This window comes from Pteropus vampyrus, unplaced genomic scaffold (assembly GCF_000151845.1).
Source record: "Pteropus vampyrus isolate Shadow unplaced genomic scaffold, Pvam_2.0 Scaffold336, whole genome shotgun sequence".
NCBI lineage: Eukaryota > Metazoa > Chordata > Mammalia > Chiroptera > Pteropodidae > Pteropus > Pteropus vampyrus.
Genome location: NW_011889117.1, coordinates 1,971,395 through 1,996,451, shown reverse-complemented (window position 1 = coordinate 1,996,451; position 25,057 = coordinate 1,971,395). Strand labels below are relative to the sequence as shown.

The 25,057-nt window shown below is 41.7% G+C and overlaps 1 protein-coding gene across 3 annotated transcripts; it reads left to right on the top strand.

The window, feature by feature from the left end:
- The first annotated feature begins 45 nt into the window (after window positions 1-45).
- Window positions 46-24,686, top strand: EDEM2 (ER degradation enhancing alpha-mannosidase like protein 2). Of its 3 annotated transcripts, XM_011378312.2 has the most exons (11): window positions 46-250; window positions 476-586; window positions 2,403-2,442; window positions 5,557-5,662; window positions 9,397-9,522; window positions 11,927-12,138; window positions 14,518-14,659; window positions 15,877-16,001; window positions 19,014-19,158; window positions 21,882-22,003; window positions 24,117-24,686. In XM_011378312.2, the coding sequence occupies exons 1-11, from the start codon at window positions 144-146 to the stop codon at window positions 24,615-24,617; spliced, it is 1,737 nt and encodes a 578-aa protein (XP_011376614.1). In that variant the 5' UTR covers window positions 46-143; the 3' UTR covers window positions 24,618-24,686. The 3 variants fall into 3 exon arrangements, with proteins under 3 accessions (XP_011376614.1, XP_023377991.1, XP_023377990.1); XM_023522223.1 differs by lacking the exons at window positions 19,014-19,158; window positions 21,882-22,003 and having other exon boundaries at window positions 50-250; window positions 24,117-24,685; XM_023522222.1 differs by lacking the exons at window positions 2,403-2,442; window positions 5,557-5,662 and having other exon boundaries at window positions 54-250; window positions 24,117-24,685.
- The last annotated feature ends 371 nt before the right edge of the window (window positions 24,687-25,057 follow it).

Sequence of the window (25,057 nt, the reverse complement as noted above, 5' to 3'; positions counted from 1 at the left end):
GTAGTCCGGATGTGAGTAACTGATTCATCAGCGCGCAGGCGCAGTGCCGCGGATTCCCGGAAGAACGCCAGAGGCTCCTAGGATGAGTGGGTAGTTAGTGGTGGCTGCTGCGGCGGCGGCGGTACTGACAGGACACGAGCTCTATGCCTTTCCGGCTGCTGGTCCCGCTCGGCCTTCTGTGCTCGCTGCTGCCCCTGCACCATGGTGCGCCGGGCCCCGACGGCACCGCGCCCGACCCCGCCCACTACAGGTGAATGGGGTCAAACTCCCTGCCCTTCCATAGTGGGGAGTGGAAAGCGCAAACCCGGTTCCTTCCCTTTCCCTGCACCCCAGAACCCCCACCCTCACTTGTTCGAACTCCTCCGCTGGGCTCCCGGCAGAATCAGGGATCCCATTTTCCGCCCTATTTCTTGTCCTTTCCCCTGCGTGGTTTCATTTTCTGGCCCCCTGCCTTATTTCTCGTACCTCGCACCAGGGAGCGAGTCAAGGCCATGTTCTACCACGCCTACGACAGCTACCTGGAGAATGCCTTTCCCTACGACGAGCTGCGACCTCTTACCTGTGACGGGCACGACACCTGGGGCAGGTAGTGCGAGCGGAGGAGCAAGGGGGCGGTCGGGGTCTGGCAGCCCTGTCCTAGGCGGGTGGGACTGCTGGGGCTGGTGGCCTTCTTACCGGTTCCGGAAAAGTTCCTAGCCAGGGCGAGGCTGCGTTCCCCCCAGTTAAAGCTAACACCACCTGGATCTACCCAGCCTTTTGGAAATTTGGATCCCGCAGTGAAAAAAGCCCTGGGTTAGCCTGGTGTACTGAACGAACCTGTGGACTTCAGCTACAAGAATAACAGGCACAAGCTGTGGGGACCTGGCCAGATCTCTGGAGTTATAGGATATGATGGAAAGGCTCCAAGAAGTCAGAAAACTCAAACCCTTCATTTTAATAAGTGGGCGAACAGGCCCAGGAAGAACTGTGCCTCATCCAGATATGAAACTTCAGAGCCTTTGTTAATGTAACTTAAACACTCTTCCCCCATTATCTTCACAACACTGACTGCTTCTTGAGAGCTCAGCTCAAAATGTCACCTTAGCATCAGCTCCTCTAACTACTCACCCCCTACAGGTCACTCTCACAAATCACTCGATTTTTCTTCTTAGCACTTCTCACTCTGTGATACGATCATTTTCACTTGTCTGCAGTTTGTCTTTCTCACTTGCACTAGAATAAAAATCTGTGAGAGTTGGAATTCTCAGTCTCGTTTCTACCTGACTGAGTAAAGACTCATTGCATTTATCTGAAGTGGACATTGATTACACACTAAGCATTTTACTGGTGTCATCTCATTTAATTTTCTTAATACCTGTAGAAGTGCTGTTATCTCCATTTTACATGAATATGCTCAGGACTGGAGAAGTTAAGGAAACATAACAAAATTTGTGCTGGTTGTTGTTTTTTAGTTGAAAAAGTAATACAAACAAATGGCAAAGTCAAGCAGTACAAAATCATATAAATAACTATCTCGCATACCCTAGAACTTGAACCACTTTTACCTTTCTTGCGTAGCCTTCAGAAATGTTTTAGGTATATACCATCACGTAGGTATCTTTAAATTAACTTTTTAAAGGCATAACTTACATAAAATACACCTATTTTAAGTGTATAGTAACCACTGTCGGTCAAGATATAGAACATTTCTGATGTTCTGATATCACAATCAAGATATAGAACACCCTAAAAAGTTCCCTTGTGCCACATTATAGTTAATCCTTCCACCACCTCTGGCCCAAACAACAGCTAATCTGCTTTCTGTCTGTATGTCTCTTTGAAAATGCAGATAGAAAAATATTACACTGCCTATTCTGTGCCTTGTATTTTTCATTTAACAATGTGATTTGAGTATCTTCATTTAACATTGGCCAAGAGAACTCTTGATAACAGTCTTTTTGACAACCTCATAATTTTGCATTGTTTGAATGCACTAAAATTTAATCACTTTTCAACTGTACATTTGGGTTATTTCTAGCTTTTTGCTCTTCTAAACAATACCGCCATGAGCATTCTCAAGCATATACTTCTGTGCTCTGTGAGGTAAGTTCCTAGATGTTGAAAAGTCTGTACTCTTAGCTCTAATTTCATACCGCCTCCCTATGACAGAGAGAATGCCAGAGAATATAGGTCATATGTTTAACTAGAGTTGAGCTACATCAATCCACTATCCTAGGTGCATTAAATGGGTCAGAGGTTTCTGGCGATTTTTACTATGGCTTCTCTGTTGTGACTGGAAGAGGGACAGCCTGGGGCATCGCTGTGCCTCACTTATTAGTTTTTGGGGTATCTGATCTGGGGCAGCCTTAATATCTGGTGTTTGATTTTCTTATTAAGCAGCTGGGATTTCTGTCCTTTTACAGTTTTTCTCTGACTCTAATTGATGCTCTGGACACCTTGCTGGTAAGTGTCCCGTCTATTCCTTTTCTTCTCCACCATTGCATAACCAATATCTCTCTCCTTTTGGCAGCTTGACTATAGATGAAAAATGAATTCTTTACCTGGGCCTTTTATTATTTTCATCTCATTATTCTGAACAGTCAGGTTCTGGTTGCCCAGCTAGATAGAGGAAAACAACATTCCAAACTTATTCAGGTCTATTTATTTAGCAAACGTTTAAGGAGGACGTGTTATGGACACAGAACTGTGATAGTCCTCTGTGTAGAACTCTGTTTAGTGGGAGATATAGAGACTTTGATACCCTTCTCCTTTTTAGAGGCTTACATTCTAGTGGACATGTTCAGTGATAAAAATAATAGCAGTAGCTACTTTGTTGTGTCTGTAGGACTTGTGCTAAGCACTTTACCTGTATTATCTTTTTTAATCCTTCCCACAACCCCATGAGGTAAGTACCTTTACTTCTTCTTATAGTTAATAAATCTGTTGCTTAGAAAGGTACATTGACTTGGCCAGGAGATATAGCTTTGAAATGGCAGAGCTAGGACTTGAACTCAATTCTGTATGACTCCAAGCCTTAACTGTCATTCTTAAAGAGGTCACAAGAGAAGATTTAACCACTTTCCCCTATTTCACTATTTCTGGTTCTTTATCACCCCTTCTCATTTTTATATATTAATAATGTTTAGACATGATTGTGATCACCTTGTAGATATAATTTAGCTGTTTAGTTATAATTTACCTTTTTTTTCTTAATGTCTTTGTACTTGTTGATTTCTCAAATATTTGAGGGCCAATGGTATGCCAAGCAGTGCTAAGCTCTGGAGCTACAATAGTGAATTTAAACAGACACAGTCCCTGCTTTCTTAGAGATTATGATTTTAGTGAGGGAGGCAAAGAATCAAAGAATAACCCTAAAGAATGTATAATTACAAATTGAGATGAGTGCTGTGTAGGAAAGGGACATGGTTCTTTGGTTATAACCAAATGAGCCTGACCTAGACTGAAGAGGTCACAGAGGACTTCCTCAAGGTAGCAGATCTGAAGGAGAAGCAAGTGTTGACTAGAAAAGTGGGGGATGAAAGAGTGTTCCCAGTAGAGGGAACAGCCTGTGTAAAGGCCTCATGACAGAGAACATGGCAAGTGCAGTGAATTAAAGGAAGGCCAGTATGTCTGGGCTGGGGAGAAGGAAAATGAGGAAGCAAAGTGTGGCTGGACTAATAGATAGGGACCAAGTGATGCTCACCATGTTAAGGAGTTTGATCTTTAATTAGAAAGCAATGAAAAGCCACTGCAATTCCTTAAGCAGATAGCAGAAAACGATGTGATTTCTGTTTTGAAATCCCTAGCTGCCATGTGCAGAAAGATTCATGGAATCATTCAACAAACATTTCTTGAGTATTTGCTTCATGGGCTGTGTGTGGCACTCTTGGGTAATGCAGGAATGAGTGAGGCTCCTACCCAGGCAAAGATTCTCTTAATGCAAAAAGAAATGGATGCCCTAAGAGTTGTGTGGATAAAGTTACTGGAGTCTTTTAAAGGGATAAGAGGTTAATTACAACTGGAGGAATCAAAGGCTTCCTAGAGAAGGTGACATTTAGACAACCAAAGATAGGTTGGGTTTGGAAATGGGAAGAAATTTGTGGGAGTGATTTTTGGCAGAGAGACCAGTACGTCCGAAGGCAAGAAATCGGGGAATAGTGGGTACAGTTTTACTGAATGGATGTGGATAGGTTAGATGAAGATGAACAGTGAGTGACATGGTCAGAGAGGTAGGTTGGGTCCAAATCATAGAGGGCCTTGATGCTGAAATAATCAGGATTATTTTGTTTGCAAGTGACAGAAACCCAATTCAAACTGATTAGACAAAAGAAGGAAATTAGGTGAGTCAGATAACTAAAACATCCAGGTAAGGGCTGTCCTCAGACCCAGCTGGATTCAGACATAGAAACAATGTCTTCAGGAATATCTTTATCCTCTTATCTCTGCCTTCTTTATTGGCTGTGTTCTTAGGCTCTCCTTATGGTAGGTGCAGTAGCTCGAGACTTACATCCTACTCATTTAGTAACCTGTGTGTGGAAAGAATCAGCCCTTTTGCATTAATTCCACGACTTGAGTCTCATTGATCTGGCTTGGGTCGTATGTCTATTCCTAAACCAATCACTTGGCCACGATATAGTACACTGTCTAGTTCAGGTCAAGTGCCCATTTTTGTACCTGAGGGACTGGAGGCAGCCTCTTCCAACTATAGAAGTGACTGGAAGAAAGGTAATTCCTCAAGGGAAAAGTTATCAGGATTGCATTTGGCTTATGGTTTAACAAAAAAGGTTTAATTTTCTCAAGTAAAAGAAAGTCTGGAGGTAATTTTTAGCGTTGGGTCAGCGACTTACCTGTTCCATCAGAGACCCAACTTCTGTATCTTTCCATTCTATTATCATTAGTGTATTGGCTTTCATTCTCATGCTTAGTACTCCATGGTCTAATCTGGCTGCCACAGCTGCAGAAATCAAGTCTGCTTTTAAGGCAGAAAGAGGAAGAGTAAAAGCTATGCCAGCTGTGTCTGTCCTTTTTTAATAGGAAAACAAAAACTTAGAAGTTCCCCCGGTAGCCTTCTCAAGGCTCAGAGTTGACTGATGATACAATCACCTCTAGCAGCAAAGGAGGCTGAGAAAGCAAGTATCTGGATTTCCAGCCTATATGGTGGGAGGCTGCAAGGATAAAGAAGTTGGGCCACCCACTGCAATACTTTCCACAAGGATGAATGTGGCAAGAGAAGGTTAAAAATTGTTCAAATATCCACTGCAAATGGCAAACTAAGAATTCGTTAATGTGGTCTACAGACTATATAGTTTTATATTGTTTAAATGGGGACTCTTGAATAGGTACCTAAGAATTTACTCGATATTACCCCATTCTCTTGATATTGGGTCTCTGTGAATTAATTCTAGCTCTCAGTGTTTTCTTCACCTGTCACCAGTCCTAGAACAGAAACTGCAGATCCTAAGTTGAATAAATGAGGATTACACCAGTGTAGGATCCCAGACAGACTCTTAATCTAGCATCTTCGGTGCCTTCAAGCCTGAGAGAGCCTCAGTGCCATGTCATTCTCTTTCCTCCTAGATTTTGGGGAATGTCTCAGAATTCCAAAGAGTGGTTGAAGTGCTCCAGGACAATGTGGACTTTGATATTGATGTGAATGCCTCTGTGTTTGAAACCAACATCCGAGGTGAGGGCTGCCCTCTTAGGGCCTTTGGAAGAAAAGACTGTGTGGAGTTTTTGCCTCTATGTAAACTGAGGGGTGATAGTTAGGATCCTAAGGGACAACCCAGCCAGGGCACTTGGTCAGAATCAGTGACTTGCAGCTCTTCTTTCCTCCTGGAGAGTCGGGTGGGGAGGTCTCAGGATCCCTCATCAGTTGCAGACATGAGCAGGGGACAGAGAAAAGACTGGAAAGTAATATGCCAGAATTACTCAAGTATTTAACACATATTTGGTGCTAGGCATACAACCATGAACAACAGTGTAATCCTTATGTTCCTGGAGCTGATTGTCTAGGAAGTGCTATCTGATAGAACTTTCTGAGATGATGGAAATGTTTTATATCTTTGTTGTCCAGTATGGTAGCCACGAGCCATATATGGCTTTTGCACTTTGGAAATGTGTCTACTGCAATTGAAGAGCTGAATCTTTAATTTCATTTAATTTTAATGCATTTAAATTAAAATAGCAACTTGTGGTTAATGATTACTGTATCACCCAGTGCAAGTAATTCTAGGGTATTAGTTTCCAATCCTGATTGTCTGTCAGAACCACTTGGTACCTTTTAAAAAATTCAGATGTCTAGGCTCCACTCTAAACTTAATTGGGATCTTTGAGTTGGGTCCTAGAATCATTATTTTTAGCAGGTTTCCAATGATTCTTAAGAAGCTAGCACAGCCCTTATTTTCAGTGAGCCTCTGGACCACCAGTGGCTTAACAGCAGTTACCTCTGGATGGCAGGATTATGTTTTTTCCCCTTTATTTTGCTCATATTTATTTTGTGTGTCTTTTGCAATGAAACATATTACAGAAATGTGATAAATAACAATTTTTTAAAAAGATTAGGGAGCAGAGGGGCAGCATAGTATAAAATTCTGGTTTAGGAATCAGACCTGAGTTTGAGGCCATGCTCATTGCTGTGTCACACAGCTTTTGAGCCCAATTTGTCATCTGTAAATCAAGGTTGTCTTTATACCTTCGTTTCTGATATGACTATAATTATACCAGCTTTCTTTTGCTTGGCATTTGTCTAGTATATTTTTTTCTACCTTTTTACTTTATTCTTTCTGTATTTTTATGATTAGATATATCTTTTTTCAATTACATTATATATTTTGCTTATTTAAACATTCTGACAATCTTTTAACCGAAGCATTTGATCCATTCACATTTACAAGAATCATTGATCTATTTGCATTTATTTTTATGGTATTATTTTGCACTATTTGTCCCATCTTCTCTATGTTCTTTTTCTTTCTCCTTTTTCCATGCCTTCTTTAGACTGATTTTTCCTCTTTTCATTTTCCTTTTTACTAATTTAGAAATTATACACAGCATCTAGCTTTTAAAATAGTTTTCCTAGAAAATTTAACAAACATAACAAAGTCTAAAATTAATGAAAATCTTTATTCTCCTCCTGAACAATACAAAGCCTGGCTCTGAGGCTATCCTGACCTGTATGCTGTAGTTAAAGTATTCTACTTCTTTGCAGCCCTCCATGCATTGTTGATACTCTATCAATTGAAATTTTAGATTTACTCTTTTTTTTTTTTAAATAGATTTACTCTTATGTTTACCACTTTTTTGACTATCTTTCCTTCTTGTGTCTAAGACCTTACATCTGTGATCCCTTTCCTTCTATCTGAAGTAATTTAGAATGTCTTTTAATGCAGGTGTGTTCTTAGCAAACTTTCTCTCCTTTTGTTTGTAGGAAAATGTCTTTTTCTCACTGCATTTTTTTGGCCTTTGGGAGATATGGTTCTAGACTGATAGTTATTGTCTCTTAAATAAAATTGAAGAAATTTTTCCATTGTCTTCTGGTTTCATTGTTAAGAAGTAATCTATCAATCTAATTGTTATTTCTTTGTAGATAATGGATTTTGTTTATGTAGACGGCACCCTTCTTTTAAAAACTTCTTATTATGGGAATTTTGAAAAATACATACAAGAAGAGAAAATAGTATAATGACCTAAGTAGACTCATCATTGGGCTTTAACGATCATTATTACATGGGCTGTTGACTGCCTTTGAGATCTTTTTTATTCCTTTGGTGTTCTGCCGTTCTCTTGTGTGTAATACGTATTAATGTGCATTTCTTTTTTTATTTTTATTTTGCTTGGGATTCCTGTATCTGAGAATTGGTATTATCCATTAGTTTTAGAAAGTTGGTAACTACTTTCCCTTCAGATGTTGCCTCTCCTCCATTTTCTCCCTGTTCTCTTTTTAGAACTCCAACCAGATATAGTGTTATACCTTCTTACTGTCCTCCAAGCCCCTTCTGTACTTTAAAAAAAATTATTTTGTCTCTTTACTTTGCATTTTGGATAATTTTTTTTAGTCTGTTTTCAAATACACTAATTCTCTCTTCAGATATATCTTACCCGCTATTAAACCTATGTAATTTTAAATTTTAATTATTGTATTTTTTATTTTTAGAAATTCTATTTGGTTCTTTTATAAATAGGCTTGGTCATTTTTATAATTTCTAGCTACTTACTCATATATTTCAACCTTTTATATCTTTAAACATACTACACATAATTATTTTGTATTCTGTGTCTGATAATTCCAGTATCTGAAATATTGGTAAGTCTTATTCTACTGTCTTTTCTGCTGGCTTTTATTCATAATGCTTTGTTTCTTTGTATGTTCAGTGATTTATGTGTTTTTAACTGTATCCTCATTCCCTAGACTACATCTGTGGGATTCTTTGAGGCCTGGCTTGATAGTAGGTTCTTCCAGATGTGGTTTTTGTTTACTTCTGCCATGTGGCTGGAGGCACTATCTACCAAAAACCACTTTATGCTAAAGGTTTGAGGTTTTCTAGACTACCCAGTTAGTGTGGATTCAGGCTGTAGCTATAGGAACTAATTCTTAGGAGAGATTTTTTTTTTTTCTTCCCTTTACTTGGCATCAAGATTGAGGCATGAAGCTTTCCTTACTGCACACTTGGGGAGGTGTGTAGGGTTTATTTTTAATTTGCCCTTAAACAGAGTATATAATTCTTTCAGATCCCAACTTTTTGGAGGGATCTTTCATCACACTCGCTATTTTGGATAGGTCTCTTATTCCTCCTCAGCCAGGAGGAGGAGAAAACTGAAGCTCAAGGTCACTAGTTTTTGTCAGTGAGAGGGCCATTCAGAATATTTAATCTGTTTAGCCATATTTCCAGATACAGAACCTTTGTGTCTTTTTATAAGTCCTAATTTATGTAATAAACTGAAATAGATAAATTAATAAAATGAAGGTAGTAATTACTCTGCTCACCCTTTCCTCCCCTCCAGGTCTTGGTGCGGGGTAGGGGGAGGGCAAGATTTGGGAGACAGAGTGACCAAGTGGAATGAACATTGGCTTCGGAGTGAGACACACCTGGCCCTACCACCTACTAGATGATCCAAGACAAGTCAGTTTACCTCTCTGAACCTCAGTATCTTCATCTGAAGAGGGTACAATAGTACCTAGTGCTTGGTAGACAGTAGGGATTTGAAAAAAAAAATGATAGCTATTGTTTTCATAGCCCACCAAGAGAACATCTTTGCAAACTTAACACTATATTAATATGTGGGATTAAAGGACTCTTCTTTCACCAGATGTCTCTAGCCCCTTCCCAGTGAGCCACCAGTGAGAGCGATTAGGTTTATTTGCACAAGAGAAACTCTGGTCCGTGGGACTCTGACACTTAAGTTTTGTACCATCTACAGTGGTAGGAGGACTCCTCTCTGCTCACTTGCTATCAAAGAAGGCTGGAGTAGAAGTGGAGGCTGGATGGCCCTGCTCTGGACCTCTCCTAAGGATGGCTGAGGAGGCAGCTCGAAAACTCCTCCCAGGTGAGACCCACATTGGGATGGGGGAAGAGTTCCTGCTTCTTCTGCTGGAGATGAGAGTGGCAAAGCTGAATTATTTCTTGGTGTTTTCTCACCCAAACACTTGGTATTCCTACCTCTAGGCGCTCACATGCTAATCAGGAGCGCCCTAGGCATTTTGAAGGCTAGCTGGGGCCCTGGCCCAGGATGGATGAGGTGACCTCATTACTTTTGCAGGGGAGATGCTGAAGGCCAGCCTGGTGGATGGAAGCCTTTGCCTCATATGAGCGAGCCCTGTTGCCTCCTCTTAGGCCCACACATTGCTGGAATAAAAGGGTTCCAGAGAAGAGCCTTGGTCTGAGCACAAGGAACCCTAGGTTCTAGACTCGGCTCTGCCGGCCAATATCTTGACCAAGCCACTTTTCTTTTCCTTAGTTCAGTTTCTTGATCTAGCAAACGAGAATCATAGTTCCTACCTCCCTGCCACACTGGGTTTTAGGAGGCATAAAATGAAATCAGAAGGGAAAAAGTGCTTGGGAAACCTCAGACATCATTGAAATGAGAGGGACTTGTTTTGTAGCTAAAGTCCAGGGCTGCAAGCCAAGCCTCAGTGTGTTTGTCTGGTGGGGCAGTAGCTGGGCTCAGCAGCATCCACTGGACACTGTGTTCTCTTCAGGGTGTGGCGGAGGCTCTGAGGGCTATTCACACCCAAACACGTCATACTGTGCTTTCCACCAGTCTCTCGGCCATTTCACTTCTCCCTTTCGCACAGTACTTGCCTCTTATGCTTGGGAAAGACCTAAGTAGAGTAAGTGAGCTGGGTTCAGGTCTCACTTATGGCTCACGGCTCATGACCAGAATGTCTCCTTACAAACATCATGTCCTGTGTGATTCATCTCTAGAGGAAATTCTGCCTGGTTACTCTCTTCTTTTTTTATTTTGTCGTTTAAAAAAATTTGTATTGAGACATGTCTGTATTAAAAAGTGCTTATTGGAGGCAGCACCAGTGTATCTGCCATTTGGGTCAAAAAATAGGATTTTGTCACTCCCTCTCTTTTTAACACTGCCTGACTTTTCTGAAATATTCCTTTGAGCCCTTCTTGATTGTGATTCGCATTCTCCTTGCTTGCCACTCATGCCTGCCAGATAAGTTTCTCGTCTACAACAAAGTCGCTGGACCTTATAGTTCTTGGAAGTTTTGACAACTTTGTTCACAGTTTGGTGATACACAGGTTGCTCTGTGCTCTGGGCTGTGTGACCTTTAGGCCTGGAGAGGAAGTCTCTGCCTCTGGCTGGTTGTTTTGTTCCTTGCCTTGAATCAGAAGGCACTGGGGTGGGGCGGACAGAGCTTTGGGCAGTGAGGAGGGGGAAAGAGTGGGTGCGTGGCAGGCATTCCCATGCCAGCTCTGTTTGGCTCTCTCTGTGTGAGCTTTGAGTCACTTCTTTACAAGTATGACTTTTCCTACCTATAAATTGAGGGTTGGACCACATCAGCAGTTTAGTGATTTATGTCCCTCACCTTTTTTTTAATTAAAAAAATATTTTTTGGCCCCTAAACTCTTTACTTAAAATTGGTATCTCAAACTGGCTCCTCTAGGACTATTTAGGTTTGCAGATAAGTTTCATTTCGTCAGACTGGTGTTTAAAAAGGTAGATGAGGGGAACTGGATGAAGGTGGCCAAAAGACACAGACTTTCAGTTATAAGATAACTTAGTATTGGGGATATAATATACAATAGTATGACAATAGTTAACATTGCTGTATGATGTGTTTGAAAGTTGGCAAGAGTATATCCTAAAAGTTCCATCATAAGAAAAGAAACTTTTTTTGTATCTATATGAGGTGATGGATGTTAACTAAACTTACTGTGGTAATCATTTCACAATATATGTAAGTCAAGTCTTTATGCCATAGTCCTTAAAATTAAACAGTGCTGTATGTCGATTATAGCCCAAATTGAAATAAAAAAATTAAAAGTATATGAATGGCTTCTAACAGGGCAAGGTCTTCTGTATGCCACAGCGCCACCACTCCCTATTGCCCAAACCCCGCCCGCTTCACACTAAGTTGCCTGCCTGGTTGCCTGCCTGGTGGCTGAAGGCATAGTGTAAAATAAGTAAAAGGAGAGCTGCGCTAGCTAAAGTGAGCGCGTGTGGAATGTGACAACCTGGAACACAGCTGACTGCTTTTCTCCTCATCACAAGCAAGAGCCCAAGGGTCGTGTGGAGTAGTGTTTGACCACATCTGGCTTAGGTGGCCATTATAGGGCCTCCAGTTGTGATATTCTTCCTTCTCCAGTTCAGTCTCTAGCAGATCACTCAGGAGATAAAGAGGGAAGTGCTGGCAAAGGCCTCAGGCTTTGGGCCTGTATTCAACCATCCCTACCTTCCTGCTCCTGTCTGGGGTCATAATTTTGTGATTGTTCAGCCTTTCAGACCCCCACCGGCATGCCATATGGAACGGTGAACCTGCTTCATGGTGTGAACCCAGGAGAGACCCCTGTCACCTGTACGGCAGGGATTGGGACCTTCATTGTGGAATTTGCCACCCTGAGCAGCCTCACCGGTGACCCTGTGTTTGAAGACGTGGCCAGAGTGGCCCTGATGCGCCTCTGGGAGAGCCGGTCAGATATTGGGCTGGTAGGTTGGCGGCAACCTTCCTGAGTCAAGTTGGCTACTTGGGCCCCTGCTTATGAGGCTTGGGGCTCTGAGCAACAAGTTGTAGTCCAGGCAAAGGAAACTCAGGATGACATCAGGAATGGTCTAGGACACTGAAAGTAGACCAAGCTTTCAATTCATGTTTTGGCACAGAGGGGAAGAGAGCATGAGAGCAAATCATCTGACAGGGAAAAGGGGCTGTGTTAGGCTTTGAGTCTTTGAACTTCTGATTTCTAGGGAGTGGGTCATATGCTTCATGCCCCTGACTCATTTGGTGACCTTAGATCATCAGTTTGGCCCTCATTTTCACTGTCTACTTTTGTTTATAAAACTATGTTTCTTAGAACACCAGTTCTGAGAGGTGTTGAATGGCTATCCCATGAAAAAATGATTCCCGGTCAACTAAGTTTGGAGAATACTACATATAGTATCTTTTTTTGCGGGGGAGGGGAGCATCATAATGAACATGAGCAGGTTGATTATGAAGTCTTATGATAAATAAATCTATTCTGCTTTGCTTAACTCAACATTTCCTAAACTTGTTTGACCCCAGGACTTGCCTTTCTTCTCTAATACCTATTAAACCATGGAAATTTAACATACTTTGGGCCAGATGATCCCTAAAATTGGTTTCAGCTCCTCAATTGGATAATCCAGTGAAATTTACAGTAATTGAGCCAAAGCTGTCCAGGAAATAGCACTAGATTTAGTCAGAATTGGATTCGAGCCCAGGCCTGCTACATCGAAACTGTGTGACCCTGGGCAAGTCACTCAGTCTCTCTGATCATCAGTTACCTCAGTAATAATGTTGACGTATTAATACCACCTTTGCCGAGTCATTATGACTTATGAAGACTCTGTTGTCTGAAAGTGATTCAGGCGGAGGCACATTTTATGCAAAGTCTTATTCTAAATCAGCTTGAAAAGTGAAACTCACTTGAGGAATCCTTGAAAATTTCTTAAGAGGGTGCCCTTCTGGAGACCTACAGTAACTCCCTCAGTAAGTCCAACACAGGCAATTTTTTCGCCAGCACTGGAACCATAGTGGACTCTGTGGTGCTCTGACCATATCCTCTCGGCCCTTAACCACTTCTGTGCACTGGCCTGACTGCCATCATCTGTGTCTCTTGGCCTATGGGTCTTTTCTGGTGCCTGGATCCTGCTCTGCTTGTCCTCAGCCAGAAGCGCCAGGACTTAATGCTACCCTGGAGCAGTTCTCAGTGACTGGTTCTAATGGGAGTTTGTGGATAATGACCCCAGTTCCCCACCCCTTGGGTGACATAATGCTGATGTTCATGCTCTATAGTGACTCACAGAGCTGTCCCTTGGTATTGAGCTCCAGTCCCACAGTGGTCACTTGCCTGATGGCACAACATGGGCTGCGTCGCTTCCCCCTCCTCTACCGGTGTATCCAGGGACTCACCTTCCAAATCAACTGCTTTCAGTCTTCCTTGCTGAGGGTCTGTTTCTGGAGGAACCAAACTAACACAAAACAGTTATCTGTTTTCTTTGATTGGGTACCAGACTAAGTTATCAGCTTCCATCAGGGTCTAAGTTATATGGACAACATATTTCTTTATTTAAATGTTTTAAAATTTATTTTTAAATGATTTTAAAAGTCACGTTTCACAAGTCAAAGGATATAAAAAGTCTCCCGTGACATCTGTTCCCAGCTACCCAGTTCCTCTCCTTACAAGCAACCACTCCATCAGCTTTTTGGATGTCCTTCCTGGGTTGATTTGTGGAAATCTATAAAGTATGTCTTTGTGTCTTTAGGTACTAGAATCATATGCAGAGTTCTGAGAAGTCTGAGACAGATTGTGGGAACAGCAAGTTCTCATCTCCCAGCTCAGACTCACTCTAGATCAGGGGTTCCCAATCCCCAGGCTGTGGTACCGGTCTGGGGCCTGTTAGGAACTGGGCTGCACAGCAGGAGTTGAGTGGCGGGTGAGCGAGTGAAGCTTCATCTGTATTTACAGCCACTCCCCAGCACCGGCATCACCACCTCAGCTCCACCTCAGATCATCAGGCATTAGATTCGTATAGGAGCACTGGTCTCTGGTGCCAAAATGTTGGGGCCTGCTCCTCTAAACAGGGCATAAACCCTCCAAATCATGGTTCTTTTTATTTTTTGCCCAGTGTATAAAGTCCTCATAAATGTACATGACATTTCTCCACTATATAGATATGGAGAAGAGCTGGCCATGATCCAGCCTTGCCCCGCAACCCTGTACTCCGATATCCTGCATGTCTCCCAGGAAGCCCTAGGATGCTTGCCTTGCATCTCACCAGGCGGTCCGGGGTGTGGAGAGATCCTTGTTTCGTTTCGGGCCCTCTCAGGACCACCTGTCTCTCTCTCAGGTCGGCAACCACATTGACGTGCTCACTGGCAAGTGGGTGGCCCAGGACGCGGGCATCGGGGCTGGTGTGGACTCCTACTTTGAGTACCTGGTAAAAGGAGCCATCCTGCTTCAGGATAAGAAACTCATGGCCATGTTCCTAGGTAAAAAGGGAAGGGTAAGGGGGCTTTCCTGTTGACATATAGTTTATTTATAAACTTTCAGTTGCTCCCAAGTGTCTAGAGAATCAGTTCTGAATACCTGAATTCGCATTCAAAGCCACCCTGTCCACTTGCTGCTCACCACACTTCTTGTTGCCTTCTTGCAAGAGCCAACTGAACCATACTCTGTTCTTCGTATGTGGCCCTGGATTTCTTATTTCCTGGCCATTGCGTATGTGTTTCTTTTACCTGGAATACCTTTTCTCCTGTCTTCATGTGCCCAAATTCTATTTACCTTTCAAGGCCCAGCTAAATGTCACCTTGCCCAGGAAGTAGCTTAATCCTGCCTGAGAATTTAGGGTGTTCAGCTTCTCTCTTGCAGTCAGCTGTCATCCACAGTTAAAAGCTCTACCAGCTAAGCACAGCATCCATACCTTATTCGTCTTTGCATTTCTCAAATGCTTTGCATGAAGTAGGCTGTAGATTAATAATGCCTGTTGAATAAAAACATTTTACCCTCCAAGCCCTTGGACACTAGTAATAATGATGTCAAGGAATTGCTAGACACCTAATAATTATTATTAATTATTGATGTGTCAAGCGCTCTGCAAAGCACTGGACATGGACTATTTTATTTGATGCTTACAACACTAATTGAGATTGTCTTATTTATTTGCATGAGTATTTGGTACTTCATTCAGTTAACATTTATTGTGCATATTTATTATGTACTATCTTAGTATTAGAGATTCTGCAATAAACAAAACAAAGCCCTTGTCCTTATGGATTTATGTTCTAGGGGGAGGTATAAGATCAAGCTCCCTGAGGGCTGGGAGCCTTCTTTGTCTTGTTTGCTCCCTGGGTTCCTGGTACCTAGTAGGTGCTCAGTGAATAATGTTGAGTGAATAAATGACTAAACAATCCTATGAGGTATATAACATTAATCTCCCCACTTTACGGATAATAAGATTGAGGCTTAAGAGGGAAAAACTTGCTCAGGGTCATAGCTAGCAAATGATAAAGCTGGAGTCAGAATTTGAGCCTAGAAGTTTGATTCCAGAACCCATGCTCTTTCCTCTATGCCTTGTTGCATACTAATCTGCTTTGAAGCTAGGCCTTCATATAATCTTTCAAAAGTTTTAAGTCTGTGCTTCTGTTGCCAGGGCCTGCCTTTTCTCTCCCTAATTACTGATGTGTCCATTATCCCATCTCCATTACAGAATATAACAAAGCCATTCGAAATTATACCCGCTTCGATGACTGGTACCTGTGGGTGCAGATGTACAAGGGGACTGTGTCCATGCCGGTGTTCCAGTCCTTAGAGGCCTACTGGCCTGGTCTTCAGGTAGGAACAATTAGGGTGGTGATTTTCCTTGGAACTGGCAAAGCGAGCTCATTCTGATGTATAAGTCAAATAAGCTTAGTTGCTTGAATACTTGTTTTGGACAATGGTTTGGGAAGAGAAGAAGGACTTAGAGTAAATTAGATTTAAGGTTCTGCCTCACTGCATTTTCCAAGGGGAGCTTTAAGATGTTAGGAACCGGGCTTCCAGTTTGCTATGGAATGTTGTAAATATAAAGCAGAGAGTGTCTTTCTAGGCTGGGCAGTAACAACCATTGGCAACAGCTATTTCTCCACTGGACATTTCTGTCAGATCTCCTTCTTGACAGCAGGCCTGAGAAAGGATGTGAAAGCGGCTGGGGCTGCTCTGTCTGCCATCATTATCTTTTTCCGTTACACGATCTAATAGAGTTGCAACTGGAAAGGATCTTAGAGCCCATCTAATCTACCCCCTAGGTGTTCCAAAATACTTTTATAAACGAGTTTTATTTTTTAATTTTAAGAAAAAGTAATAACACATAGATGGTACACTTAAAAAGCACAAAAGGGAATACTGGGAAAAGTAAGTCTTGTGCCCCCACCCTCAGACCCTCTCCCCAATCCAGAAATCCATATACATAAATATATGTATATTAATATCCCTCTTTTTTCTTTACATTTATAGGAACATATTATATATAATCTTTTTCACCGACTATATCTTAGAGATCATTCTTTATTGATACACATAGATCAGTCTTTTAACAGCTACATATATTCCATTAAATAGATACACTATGATTTATTTAACTAGTCTCCCATTATGTACTTTTGGCCAACCCTCTTATTTTACAGATGGGGAAACAGGCTCAGAGAGAACTTGTTGATAATATTAAGTCTTGGTCCAAGTCTTCAAGATCTTCAAATTTTATGCTTGAATGACCCCTAGAAGAATTTTGAAAAACTGTAGCACCCCTTGCATATTTACGTGTTTGCATACTATTTCTTTTTCTCCTTGAACTCATATTTCCATTCTACTCTCTCAACAGAATTTTATCCCTATTATTATATTTTATATGCTGAAAAAAATTTATTGATACCCTATCATGTCTCTGAAACAAAATTCGAATATGGTACATAGAAATTAAAAATATATAAAAATTTTCTGTGACCACGGGCTCTGAGTATTCAATTTGTTTTCTTCTGGATTTAGTTATTATTAAATGTAAATGATTAACACAACATTAATATCTTATAATTTTTGATAAATAATTATAAAATCTAAAAGCAATTTTATTAGTAATGCATTTCTTAATGAGACTTTGGGGCATTCTTATTTTTAAGTAGTTTGTGACAAATATTTATGAAAGAATGATTTGCGTGCCAGGGACTTTACACAGAATCATAATGAGGTAAGTGTTGTTTCATAGATGAAAAGAAGCTTAGAGATATTAAATTTGTTCATTTACTCAACGAATATTTGAATGCTTTCTGTGTTTCAGGCCCTGCTGAAGTTTATAGAGGGCAAGACACAAAGAAAAACTTAAACAGATAAATACATAAAATAATAAGTTGCAATGAAGGAAACAAATAAGGGGCTAAAATAGAGAATATTGGATGGGGACCTACTTTAGACAAGAAGGCCTATCAGATGTGACATTAAAGCTGATACTTGAGGAATTGGGAATGAAGGATAATGTTCTGGGCAGAGGAAATACAGTGTGTGAAGGTTCTGAGGCAGTAAAGATTTGGGCGTTCATCAGAAACAGAGAAACACAGTATGGCCACAATCCAGGGAAGGGAAAGATCAGTCGATGGAAGGTCAGCAGTGACCAGATTGTACCAGGCCTTGAGGGCCACGGTAAACTGTCTTGACTTTATGCTGAGCCTGTGGGAAGCCCTGCGGTTGGGCTGCCTTGGGGAGGGCAGGCTGAAAAGGGTAAGGGGACGAGTGGTGGGATGAGCAGGGAGGCCTTTGACGTCATCCCAGTGTGAGATAATGGTGACCAGACCAGGTGTTGGCTCTGGAGATACAGAGAGAAAAATATTGATGTTTTGAAGATGGAATGCTAATGGAATGGATGTGGAGGTGGAGATAAAGGAGGAGTTAAGGCTTCTGGCTGGAGATGGTGGTGCCATTTACCAAGAAGAAAGTCAACTTTGTGGAAAAGTGAGGGAACCAGAAATTTTGTTTGGGAAATGTCAAGTTTGTTCTATCCTTGAGATATCCAATGGCGATGTCAAGAAGGTTAGCTGTTTCCCTGTGAGTTAATATTAGTAGCTACTTGGCAACAGTTAGTAAAATTACAAATGCGTATGTCCTCTGATTGAACAATCCTAATTCTGGAACTTTATCTTATAGATATATTTTGCATATATTTGAGGTGACATATGTACAGGGTTATTTATTGCAGCATTGATATAGCAAATAGCAAACGACTAGAAACAAGCCAACTGTCTTCATAAGGAACTAATTAAATTATGATTGAAGCAATGGAATACTATGCAGGGAGGCAGGAGCTCTTTATGTACTTACATAGGAAAATTAAGATATATTGTTAAATGAATAAAGAGACCTGAAGAACAGTATATTTAATAAGCTATATTTAATGTGGGGGAAATAATATCCTCATGTATTTGTTTATGTTTACAAACTAATACAAAATGGTTACCTGCTGGGATGTACGGTGGGAGTAAGACTTAGTATAATCAACCTTTTTTCCTATTCTTAGAACTTTAAAGCAGATGACTGACTTACCTATTTAAAAATTGTTAGTAACCAGCATTGACTGAGCATGTATTGGCAGCCAGGGGCTTTGTATACAACCTCTGTCCTTCACAACAATATGTAAGATATATTTTGTATCCTATAGGTGAGGCTCAGAGAAGTTAAGTATCTGGTTCGAGGCCTCAGTGAGTAAATGGCCAACTCAGGATTTGATTGCAGGCCTTTTGGACTATTTTTTTCTTTTCCTTGAGGTTGTATGTGGGTTTTTATGCCTGGTGGCTGCCTGCCTGACAACCACTTCTCTCACAGAGTCTCATTGGCGACATTGATAATGCCATGAGGACCTTCCTTAACTACTACACTGTTTGGAAGCAGTTTGGAGGGCTCCCAGAATTCTACAATATTCCTCAGGGATACACAGTGGAGAAGCGAGAGGGCTACCCACTTCGGCCGGGTAAGCAGCATCTCTGGCCATCAGGCTTGGTTCTCCAGACCCCAAACCCTCATGTCTTTATGAATTTCCATGCCTTACAAGTTAATTTTTTTTTTCTTTCTGATTCTTCCAGTGGTTCTAGATGGTTTTCTGCTAGGAATTATGTATCCCCATATTTTTCATATGAGACCTGGTGGGTTGAAATAGCTTGCCCAAGGCTGTGAGTGTAGGAGGTAGGATGGAACCCAGGTCTCCTAACTAAATGTTCCTTCAAACTTGAGCAAGTGAGTGAGATGGAAAAAGCCAGGTTGGCTCCTTTTAAGTTCCTGCCATCAGGATTCCAAAAATGTGGGCAAACTTCCTAAGTCAATGGGTCAGATAAATTACATTCTTACATTATGGAGTGTTAGAACTTTGGAATGGACTTTAGGAATGAATCATCTGGGCTCATCCACCTCATTTGCAGCTCAGAAATCAAGACACAGAGAAGAAAGGGACTATACACTAGATAAAAGTCTTAAGTTTCTTTCCAGCTCTGATCCTCTGATTCACTGCAGGAAGGTTAAATGTTGTGAGGAGGGGAAGGAAAAGGGGGACAGAGGAAGGAAGCTTAGTCAGCACACACAGTCATCCCCCACCCCAGAGCAGGTTATGTTACCATTGTCTTAGACCTGTCCCACCTTCCCACCTGAATGCCTTTGAGCTGTGGGACTGGCCTTCTAGTGGCTTCTGCTCATTCTGCCTTCCTCTGCCCCATTTATTTCCTCCAACGCAAGCGATTGTTGTAAAAGTTGTGTAGAAGGGTCAGACGAGGGAGTAAAATAGCCACTGGAAAGAACAAATTAGTCACTTTCGACTCCTTAGAGGCTGCCGTTCTTGGTATTTCTCGTGTATTTATTCTTATGGCTTTTTTTTTTTTTTTATGAGAAAACTTTCGGAAGGTATCATTTCCTATATTACCAATAGATAAAATGAAGACAGAATTTGGAACTAAATGTGACTTAGACTTGTGCCTTCTCAGGGTTAGAGGGAACCTGAGAGATCTTCTAATCGAAATCTCCTATAAGTGCCCTGTCAACTAGTAATCTAGTCTTTGTGTGGTTGCCACCAGTGACAGGGAGCTCACTAGTTATAGAGGCAACTTGTTGCATTTGCAGGATAGGCTGACAGGAAGCATCAGTGGAAAGTAAGGCACCACATCCAGGAATCCAAGAATGCCTAGTCTAGTCATCCTTCCTACCCCCAAAATAGCAAATGGAAGGTAAGGTACTACTCTATAATCTATAATTAGATTGGCCAGTGCTTTACAGTCTGGCACACATGTCTCATCAGCAGTGTTGATGCACAGAGCCTAGCCTAAAGGCCTCTGAGGACCATTACTTTCCCGCCAAGTTCAGATCTAAACCTTGGGCTGTCACCCTCTTCTAGAGAGTTGGCTGAATAGTCAGGAAATTCAAACAATTACTGGCATATGTAAGCTCATGTGTGAGGAGGAAGAGAAGACAAATGGCTGGCTCTTGATGCACTGATCCCAGCAGCTGCTAGAGGCAGAAGGGAGGCTTCCCAGAACAGCACTATCTTCTTTCTTTGAACACACACAGTGGGTTCACCTACCAGTGAACATGTCCCAGTCTGTGTCTTAGAATATGAGCAGTTGTATTAGCAATTGTCTAGAGGTCTTTGGGTTAAAGGGAAGGAGAAGTAGGAAAAAATTGGGGGGATAAGCAGAAATAAGAAATTAAAAATAGAGTTTTTGATAATAAATCAAAAGAGAGAAAAGTGCTGATCAAATCCCAGGAGAAAACAGGGAAGGAATGATCATGAGGAAAAGTTGGCATAGGGAAGGGAGAGGAATTTTCTTTCTGAGAAAAGACAGGCGAGGAAGTAGAAGTCTATCGAGTTGTAGCTTCTACCCACTGGGGCCACCCTAAGAGTCAAATCTTTCCCTCCCATAATAGCTGTTCAGATATTTGAAAGCAATAAACAGATTTTCTGTTTTTTCCTCCAGAATAAATATTATCATCTGGAGACCAACTCCTATTGGCTAATATTCCTTTTTAATGGGGCCTATGTCTGAACATCAGAGTCCAGTGGTGTAGAATAGGGCAGGACTGTTGCCTTGTTCTGGGCACAGTGAACTGTTGGCTACATCTTCGTTAGATTGAAGGTTGGCTCTTGAATATATTAGCCTTCACATTATGTTCTATCCCATGTCAGAGAGGGCCTTATAATGACAGGTTCATATGCTTCTTTTTAAGTTTTAGGATTAGGTTGGGCTGTGAGTGACAGAAAAAATGTAATAACTTGATTAAGATAGAAATTTATTTCTCATGTTCTGGCCTTATGTGGCTCTCTATGGTGTCAGGAACCCTAATCCCACACCTGGCTGCTGGGAATGGTTGTTAGTCTTAGCAGCCATGTGCTTGGTGAAAGTTAGGAATTCTATTACTAAGAAAGGAGAGAACAGATATTGAGAGAGAGGCAGCAGCCTCTGCCACCTCCCCTATCCCAGAGCCTAGTTGCCTGCTTCTCCTTTGGGTTGGGAGTCTGTTTTAATGCTGGTCTTGTTTAAGCTTCAGGCTTTGGGTCTATTGGCTCTGAAAACTCAGCATCGAGTGAGTTATCCCATGTTCCTCCTACTGGGGACCCTGTAGACAAGGTAGGGAGGGGAGGGGTATCTCACTGCCCCAAGCGGGCCCGAGCCTGCCTTGATCAGTGAGAAGGGTCTGCTTTGGACTTTGCAGAACTCATTGAGAGTGCCATGTACCTCTACCGTGCTACGGGGGACCCCACCCTCTTAGAACTTGGAAGAGATGCTGTGGAATCCATTGAAAAAATCAGCAAGGTGGAGTGTGGATTTGCAACAGTAAGTGTTTCCATGGGCCCAAGAATTGGAAAATGTTTCCTTCTCCTACTAAAGAGCCTCTTTAATGGTGGAGCATTGGAAGCTCTGGAATATTAGCACTGGAAGGGACCTTAGAGAGATATGTAATGCCTTTATATTATAGATGGAGAGACCAAGGAACAGAAGCCAAGAACTTGCTAAAGGTCCCATAACTAGTAGAGGTGGAACTAGGGTTGGTTCCTGGGGTCTTAACTCCATGCCCTTGGTGTTCTCCCTACGTCAGAGATTCTTTAGCTATCAGAATAGGCTACATTGCAAGGGTGAGTTTTGTGAAAAGGCCTGTAAAACGGATTCTAGAAGGGAAGTAGAAGCCCACAGACCTCTGCCTTTTGAATATATATTTTGACTATAAGTTCAAACCTGGGGATCCTCAATGAAACAGCCCTACCAATCTCACAGATATTTATTGAATGTCTTTCACAGGTCAGGTACTGTGCTAGGCTGAGAGTTATAGCTGTGAAGAAAAACTAAGCCCTGAGCTGATGTTTTAGTAGGAAAAACAATGAACGTATATCTGGGAGACAGAGAAAAGTCCAGTGTGGCTGGAGTGGAATGAAGAGGAAAGAGGAAGGAGATAGAATCCCAGAAGTAGGCGGGGACTGGATCGCGTAGGGCTTTGTGTATGCCGTGGGAAAGACTTTGGGTTTTGTTCTGCTTAGAATGAGAAGTTCTGGTAGGATTTATGGCGCAGCAGCGACATAATCTGATTTTATTTTAGAAAGATCACTGTGGCTGCTCTGTGGAGAATGGATTGAAAGGGTCAAGAGTGAGAGCCATGTCATGTCCTTAGAGGGCCCAAGCAGGCAAGATGTAAATAAACAGTCATTTAAAAACCAGATGGGTAAGAAAATAATCTAGAAGAAAATGCACCAAAAAGCCTACAGAGGTTTTTTGTTTGTTTGTTTGGGGTGTGGAATTGAAAACAAACAATAACAACGAAACTGTTTTCAAAATTTTATAATGTTCTATAAGTAGAACATAGGTACATATGTTTAAAGAAAAGACCTATATGTGTAGGAGAAAATAAAGCAGTGATAAGTTTTAGTTTCTAATATGTTATATTGTGTGAAAAGCCAAAGTGGACAAGCCCATTGGGGCTTCTTAGGAATGCTCTACTTATTTCCATGAAAATAAAGCCCTTTGGAGGTCTTCCAGGGTGAATGATGGGAACAGACATCTGAATCCTTGGCCTTCATCAAACGGGGCAAGAGAATAATAATTCTTGGTACATAAAGTCTGTGTGTTTTAGTCACAGTTTTTTGGTGTAAAATAGACATCCACTGAGAATTAGTTTCCTTTTTAAATGTACTGCCAGTTCTGAAAGGCTGAATTAAATTGTTTGTAGCAAGTAAACTTATTATCCATGATGATAAACTCAATGTGAATTTTTCTTAAGACTCTTAATTAGTGGTTTACAATAGCAGAAACTTGGTGGCCACCTTAATGCCCATCAAGAGAGGATTAGCTAAGTAAATGATGCTGCATTTTTGCAATGTCATTACAGGAGTTGATTAGATCTACGTTTATAGTCACAAAAAGGTAGGATAAATGGAATATGAATTGTCATTTCGGGTAGGGAGGTCAGTGAAGACCTTTTTGATGAGGCAGCATTTGAGCAGAGATCTGAAGGAAGTAAGGGAGCAAACTATGAGGATGTCTGAAGGAAGAGTGCTCTAGGCTAAAAGAATGGCAAGTGCAAAGATCCTGGGGTGGAAGTGTGCTTGCTGGCTCATGGAACAGAAAAGCCTTGTGGCTGGAAAACAGTAAGAGAGAAGTCAGGGAAGGAGCAGAAGCCAGATCACAAAGGACCTGATAAGGACTTCGGTTTGTAGTCTACATGAAATGGGTGTCAACAGGAGGTTTTCAGAGGAGGAGTGACAGGTAAGATTTAACGATAGAAATATACCTTAGAGAAAAAATGGAAGTAGGAAACCCAGTTGGAAGTCGTGATCATAATTTGCCCGAAGGCCCTCAGCTGCTTGGTGGCAGTCCAGGAATTTCTAACAGAGGTCTCCTGACCCTTTCTGTAGCCTTGGGCTGCTCTTCTGACTTGCTTCCTTCTCCCTCATGGCAGATCAAAGATTTGCGAGACCACAAGCTCGACAATCGCATGGAGTCTTTCTTCCTGGCTGAGACTGTGAAATACCTCTACCTTCTGTTTGACCCGAACAACTTCATTCATAACAATGGCTCCACCTTCGATGCAGTGATCACTCCCTATGGGGAGTGCATCCTAGGGGCTGGGGGCTACATCTTCAACACAGAAGCACACCCCATCGACCCTGCTGCCCTGCACTGTTGCCGGAGGCTCAAGGAAGAGCAGTGGGAAGTGGAGGACTTGATGAAGGAGTTCTACTCTCTCAAACGCAATAGGTCAAGATTTCAGAAGACAACTATGAGCTCAAGGCCATGGGAACCCCCAGCAGGGCCAGGAACATTCTCCTCACCTGAAAACCATGATGAGGAAAGGGAGAAGAAGCCTGCCAAGCAGAAAATCCCACTTCTCAGCTGCCCTAGTCAGCCTTTTACCTCTAAGTTGGCATTACTGGGACAGGTTTTCCTAGATTCCTCATAACCACTGGATGATCCTTTTGTTTTATTTTTGAAACTAAGCTATAACAATAAATCTGCTTTTGACTATCATGTTTTTCTATATTACATATTGGGTTGTTTCAGGAGATTTCATTCAAAGGGTTCATGGCTGAAAACAATTGTGAATCTAGTTTATTTTTCTCATACAGTTGTTGGAGGAACAACTAAATCTGAAATCAGCTGGGTTTGGTAGTTGAATCTCCCTTCCTTCCAACCTTCCCCTTTTCTGGTATCTTTGGGGAGTATGGAGTATGTTGTTATAAATTTATGTCTGTTAATTCTTGCCCTAGCCTCTGCTTCTGTCTGTTGGTCTGCCCACCTATCCATCTGTCCTTCCATGCAACAGAGATTTATTAAGCATCTTTGTGTGCCTGCCCCAGCCCTAGAGTTCAGCGGTGAACAAGGCAAAGAGTTTTTAATCTC

What these genes read in the sequence shown, in the direction of transcription:
- EDEM2 (XM_011378312.2), top strand. Translation starts at nt 144, where the DNA reads ATGCCTTTCCGGCTGCTGGTCCCGCTCGGCCTTCTGTGCTCGCTGCTG. An exon ending in CCCGACCCCGCCCACTACAG is followed by an intron (nt 251 to 475) that starts GTGAATGGGGTC and finishes ACCTCGCACCAG; the next exon opens with GGAGCGAGTCAAGGCCATGT. An exon ending in AGCTCGAAAACTCCTCCCAG is followed by an intron (nt 9,523 to 11,926) that starts GTGAGACCCACA and finishes GTGATTGTTCAG; the next exon opens with CCTTTCAGACCCCCACCGGC.